The 6,995-nt window shown below is 32.4% G+C and overlaps 1 protein-coding gene across 1 annotated transcript; it reads left to right on the top strand.

Moving 5' to 3' along the window:
- Positions 1–274: 274 nt before the first annotated feature.
- Positions 275–5,260, top strand: LOC145006049 (F-box protein At5g49610-like). Its single transcript, XM_078965141.1, has 5 exons — positions 275–494; positions 1,633–1,778; positions 2,912–4,106; positions 4,909–4,957; positions 5,084–5,260. Exons 3-4 carry the CDS (start codon positions 2,957–2,959, stop codon positions 4,920–4,922), a joined length of 1,164 nt encoding a protein of 387 aa, XP_078821267.1. The 5' UTR covers positions 275–494; positions 1,633–1,778; positions 2,912–2,956; the 3' UTR covers positions 4,923–4,957; positions 5,084–5,260.
- The last annotated feature ends 1,735 nt before the right edge of the window (positions 5,261–6,995 follow it).

Below are 6,995 nucleotides of genomic sequence, written 5' to 3'. Positions count from 1 at the left end.
CTAGTTAATTATCGTTGTCACATATATGTTACAACTAATTATAATGGTCGTATGTGAACATTTATAACAAGTTCGTTGCCTAAATGTGTAAAAAAATTATTAACAAAAAATGTAATTAGTTTGATCGGTCAATTCTTTTTTTATAAAATATCTTATGAATTTATGGATTTTTTCTGATAAATAAAGTAATATAAATATTTTTTTTTTTCAAAATCTCTTTTTAATTCATTATTTCTTTCTTTAGCTAAACACTTTTAGAAAAGAAAATGTTCATTGAGATAAGCAAATCCCACACAAAACCTTTCGTGTAATCCTTGAACACAATCAATAATGATGACTCTTCACCGCAAAAACTTTCGGTTCTTAATCTTCTCCCATGGCGATCTGCCATGTTTTCATCTACAATTTCATGGATTCCTTTCACTGGATTGCTCTTGCTCCATGGAAATCAAAAGTTATTGTTTTTGTGGGAAGCTCGGGTTCCATAATTACAGGTAAATCAAACTGTTGCCCCATATTTCTTTCTGAAATCCAACCAAGATTTCAAAAAGGTAGCTCACTGTATTAAGAATCAAGCATACTTTTCAAAATTAAAACTACCTTAAGGGAAAATCATTCATGCAACATGTACTTTATTAGCGATTGGATTGTGTGAGTAGCATAGTTTGGGTAAACCCGTGTGTGATTGTGTCAAATAGTAGAAATGAGATTGTAGAGAAGCTTTTGTTTATGTTTAGCCACAATCGTTATCAATCATATACCTATGTTGACAATTAGGTAATTCTCCACTTATTTCAGCAATTAGTTGTCTTGCATAAAACATTTATATCATATCAGTTTGTACAAAAAGTTGATTGTTTTGATCCTAAATATTAGAATAATAATCAGTTTTACAGAACACTTTAAATAGATAAGTTTAATCACATTTTGAAAAAAAAAAAAACTAAGAAACTTTTGTGTCGTTTGCTGGAATCCATTGGAATTAGAAGAAATTGGAATCTAATTCCATCACTTTCATTTGTTTGGTTCAAGATTACCAAAGAAATTAGATTCTAAGTGGGTTAAATTTTCCTTCCAATGAGAGAAAATAAATTCCATCAAAAAATTGAAGGAATTAAAATTCCTTTCAAGTGAGAATGTTGAATGTTACTATATTACCCATTTTACTTTTAACACTACATATGAAACCGCTCTGTCACCATCATCACCACCACCACTACACACCACCACCACCCATCATCACCACGACAAGAACCTCTGCTACCACCACCCTCCACCCACTAGCACCATCACATCCACCATCATCAACCACTGTCACCGCTACCCACCACTGTTATCACTACCTCCGCCACAACCACTACCACCTCCACCACCATACATCACCTGCTACATTGGGTGGGGGGAGTCTGAGTATGTAAGAGGATAATAAATCATTATAATAGTTTGAACGGATTAGAGATGAATACCCTTTTCATTGGTCTTCTCTTTCCATAAGTTTGGCACGTGAGAGTATGTATTTGGTAAGAATACACATAAAGAAAACGTGAACATTTAACTCAAGTACTCAACAAAAACAAGTCAAAGTACATAAATCCACGGCTTTTTCTGACTCGGTTATATAACTTTTTATAGAGATGCGGACACGTGGATTATGAAGCGGTGTGAAATTACTTTATGCATTCATGAAGCATTTATAAACACAGCTAAGGAAGCAAATGTGCTTAGTGATCTCTGCTTCTCTTAGGAAATAAGAGAAGAATAGCCGAATTCTTCATCGAGTAAGTGGTTTGATTCTTTGTTCTTAGTTTCTGATACTGATCATGCTTTTTTTTAGTAGACAATAGTTGATTGATATCTAACAATTGCACAAACTTTTTACTTGATTGAAATCGAAATTTGATTAGAAATTGATGATGATCATGGGGTTAGCCAACTGTGATCACATATATTGTTCTTGAATCTTGAGTCATTTTTGGTTCTTGAATTTGAATCTTTGTATGCTTGATTAATAAATTTGCAGATCTATATACTTTTAAATTTGGGAATTTCTTGATCTGGAAAGAAATTGATGATGATCAGGTGGTTAATTTGGTTGAAATCGTTGTCATCGATGGAATTGAAAATTCATTTCCACATTGACAAATGCATGTGATTTTCGAACCCCTTATACATAAAACACAAAAAATTAGCTTTTTTGGGGGACATACATTGGTTTCTCAATTATAATTGCAGATTATGTATTATCATAGGGTTGAATGCATAATTATGCAATCTTTCTTGACTTTTTTTTTTTTTTTTTAACAATTTACACAACAAAATGGTTTCTGACACGAATTATGCAACCATGTTTCAATTTTTTACCTGTTTATGCAACAAAATGGTTTTTGACACAAAATGCACTCGTGTTTCATTTGTTGCTAAAATTATGCACGCATTAATTTTCATTGCAACCTATTGGTAAAAATTTGGTTACAAAAGGAAACATTATTGCATAAATGGTAAAAAGACCATAAAAACAATAATTCACTAAAAAAATAGAACAAGATGAAGTAAACACAAGCCTATTATTTTAGTTTTCAGTAAAAACTGTAAATGCATGACAATTATCTTAATTTTCAACATATTTAATCAACTTAACTTGTAGATAAAAGTAATAAAAAGCAACATCCTTTTGGATATTTTAGTTCGTTTAGCTTTTATATATAAAGAAACAGGCTGAACATATATAAACTAAACCTTCAGTTTTTCCAAACGGTTTGTTTTTTTTTTCCTTTATTTTTTTTCCAGCCTTTTTGCATACAACTTCTCCAAGTTGACATGAATTATATTATAAATTCATAACATTATTTAGTTTTTCTACTCAAAATCATCAGCTTCAAATATAGTATTGATATGTATTCATTTGATGCAGATGAAATATTGGTAAAATAAAACAGTTGGTAATCGATTCTCTACAATGATTGAGCTATTCAGTAAGCTAAAGCGACCTTTCAATGGTATTTGGGATGCTGTGGAGTCCAACAAGGTAGCATTTGAGTCCATATTACTCAGGCTTCCTGTGAAAAGCATATTAATCTTCAAATCCATTTCAAAGCGTTGGTATAATCTAATGTCCAAAAAGTCTTTCATCCTATCACATAGACATTTCTCCAAACAAAACCCCAAATTTTTCGTCTTCTATGCTCCCGATGAAGACCTTGAAGACAACATACTTCATGAAATGCATCTAATGGAACCCAATGGGGCCTACACCGAATCCTACACAATTCCCATTTTTAAAACCTTACAATTAAATCACCCGATTTTAGTCTCCTCTTTCAATGGTCTAATATGCTTCATGAATGATATGACTCCATACGAATCATCATATGACATGTCATTACACATCTGCAACCCCGCCACCCGTGAAGTCCTAACCCTCCCTAAAAGCCACTTGTCATATGACATACCGATTTTCGGGGTCTTGTATTCGAACAATTTCCATATTTACAAAATCTTTAAGTTTATTAGTGACCCTGTCGATCCTAGAAAAGGTTACACACAATGTGAAGTGTACTCTTCAAAAACGGGAGAATGGAAAATAATCCCGCGTATCACTTTGCGTCCTTTAATAAATTTTACCCTGTCATTGGCATCGAATCATGTTTGTGTAAATGAAAAGTTATATTGGTTTGTCTCTCAAGATTTTGATGAGGGTTTTGAATATCCGACTTTGATACTTATGGTTGATATGGACGATAATTTCCATGAAATCGAGCTTCCAAATGGTTCTGAAACCGCGTTCTTGATTGAGTTTTGGGGAAGGCTTTGTTTTGTGGATTGGACAAAGTCGAAGTTTTATATTTGGCTTTTTAATGAGATGAATGAAGGTTGGTATTTGTTGGAGATAGTGAAATTTCCTGTTGATTCGATGAAAGTTGCTTATTTTGACTCGGTGGCTGCATGCGAGGATGATATATTGTTTGTTTATAAAGATGTTAAGGGTTTGAGACATGAGATATTGTATGATGTGGCCCATAGTACATGGAAAGAATTCCGTATAGCTGAAGATGATAAAGATAAAGCAATTGTTGTGTTTCCGTTCTTTGAAACTCTCCTTCCGTGTAGTAAGTATCATCGAAAAAATATGTTTATATGTTTATTAGTTATTATTATATCCTACTTTCATTTATTCATATTGCGACGTTATGCTTTGAAAAATTATGCCAAAGTATAGTGCTATAGGTTCAAATAAGAATAAAAATTGAAAGTACAGTGATATAACTCGGTAGATTATTTTAAATGCAATATGCCTTGATAAGAAAAATATTGAAAGTATAATGTTGTAATGAAAGAAATGAAAGTAGGATGCTATAATAACATAAATGGAAGTATGATGTTTTTTGTTTATTATAACATAATACTTTCATATCTTTCTATTACACCATTATATAAATGAAAAAATATACCTAATTATATGAATATCATTTAACTACAACAGAATATTTGTTGCTGTAATTAGGTAGGATTTTTCAAAGTATCATGTCTTAATATGAAAAAATATAAGTAGAATGCTATAATTGTGTAGATTTTTTAAAGTATAATGCTGTTATAAAAAAAGGAAATTAGAATGCTATAACACGCAAGTAAAATGAAAGTAGGATGCTATAATAAACAAATAAATTGGAGTATGTTGTTGTCTCTTGCTTTTAGCCCTATTTGTTTAATATAACATCCTGCTTTCCCTTCTTTCTATCACAAGGTTACTTTAGTATAATTTAATGCAAGTAGAACGTTATAACACACAAATCAATGAAATCAAGATGTTCTTTCTCTCATTATCAGTTTTACTTGTACTCATGTATCACTACAATGTGTTTTAAACAGTCTATATTTCAGTTCCTAACCTTTTCATTGGTACTTTTACAGAAAGCCACTGGTAATAAAGAGCAAAAAGGCAAATACTTGTTACAACATGGTAAGGTTTACTCTTTTATGAATTATGAACATAACAAGTCATGAAAAACACTATCAAAATTAAGGTGTTTTGGTGCATTGGGTTGCTTTGTTAGACATGACATGACATAAGTTTTTGTGATTGTAGATCTGCAGGAAGGAATATGCAACTGGGATCTTGTTCAGGTGTCTGAATGGTGGTGGTTTTTTAAAAAAACTATGTGTGAAGTGTGAACTGTAAACTCTGTTTCTGTTGTTTGGTTTGTTTGAACTTCTTTAACTGTGTGGTTTGTGAACTCCTCAACTGTGTGGCTTGTGAACTCTGTGTTTTGTGTGCTATAAACTTGAATTTGATAACTATCTGCTATTCGTGTGGTTTGGTGTTGGTTTTTTTTGTCTGTTGAAGTGATGTCAACATGCTTAGCTTGACTGTAGAATTTTACACATACTCTTCTGGTGATGGGTCCTACTTTAGAAAAACTATTAAATCTTCATTGTGCATCTGTAGTTGTTGTGTTGTGGAGTCTGATATTCTTTTTGACCTAATTGGCGCAACAAAAATTTCCCAATGTCACAGTCCAGAAGGTTTCTGTTGATGCCATTTTTTTTAACGAGCAGTTTTTTAGGGCAATTTGTGATTATAAATGATTGTTTCTATGTAGTTCGTGAATGGATTGGCCGATCACTCTAATTGTGATTGTGAACCATGTTAAATCTGATTCCTCTATTTTTCTTCACATCCTTATCTTGTGTTGTTTGATTATCGATATGATCCAGGAGTGATCAAACAGTGGTGATGTTTAAAATTGGATGTCCGGACATTTTGTAGAATTACATTCAATATCCGAAGCAATTTTGGATATTTTGTAATTTTCTTGGATATGGATTGGTATATTGAAAACTAAAATACGTTTTTTTTAATAAGTTGTTTAGTATTTAAAACTAGCTAAATATTTAACTCAATTATCATAAACAATAAAATAACTAAACATGAAAAATCAAATGTTTCAAACCACACAAATAAACTAATCAAACGAGCTTTCAAAATAGGGCTAATGTCATAAAAACCATTAAGTTTTTAGGATTTTGTCGGTTTTGCTCAAAGTCGGATTTTACGTTCGTTTATGCCTCAAACTTGCATTAATCTGTTCGCTTTTACCCTCTAATCGGCTTTTACCTTCAAAAGCCGATCATCTCTAATATGATTGGACGCAATAGATAGCTGAGTAGGATGCTAAGTCAGCATTGCTGACTTGTGCCTTCAAGGGAAAAAGGACAATAGATAGCTGAGTGGGATGCCAAGTCAGCATTGCTGACTTGTGCCTTCAAGGGAAAAAGGGGCTACAGTGGGACTTGGTGGAATCAAACCCGGGTCTACTACTTCAAAGGGAGGAGTTTTAACCACTAAGTTGAAAGAAGTTTTGTGTTTTACCTTGTAACTTAATAAATTTAATGTGTATTTCTCTATTATTATTATTATTATTATTATTATTATTATTATTCTCTCATCTTAGCTACAGTGAACATGTTTTTTTTTGGTAGAAATGCTCTTTTGGTTTTCCAATTGTGTTTCTTTTCTTTTAAGGGTTATTTTATGCCATCTTATATATTCTTTTGTATACGTGTTGATCTTAATTGGCTTCACCGATTTATTCTCCAATGAGATTCGGGTTTGTGGCCCGCTTCCCAGATCCTTCATTGCATATCTTCCCCACCGTCTTCGTGTTCCAACAGTCCCGGTTTCCCGGTGATTTTATCCCCACACCATTACCTTAATCGATCCTTCCAGTTTTTTCCTTCCACCGCTTCTTATCCAAACCTTCGGTTGTCTTTCAACTACTTCCTTTGCCCAAATCAGATTATGGTAGATCGTACATGGGTGAAACCCAATCCTAATGCTATCCCTCATTTTTTTTAGTATCCCAAATCAATAGTTTCAATTAATAAAATACCAACTTATCATTGGGGATTAGGTTATTTTCATCATTGGTTTATGATAAAAAAAGTTTTCCTCTGTTTTTAAACTATCATATAACCTTTTTTGTATTAATTTTCCTTCT

This window comes from Lactuca saligna, chromosome 7 (assembly GCF_052625555.1).
Source record: "Lactuca saligna cultivar CGN05327 chromosome 7, ASM5262555v1, whole genome shotgun sequence".
Classification (NCBI taxonomy): domain Eukaryota; kingdom Viridiplantae; phylum Streptophyta; class Magnoliopsida; order Asterales; family Asteraceae; genus Lactuca; species Lactuca saligna.
The sequence above is the reverse complement of the archived record's forward strand: the minus strand, read 5'-3'. Positions and strand labels throughout refer to the sequence as shown.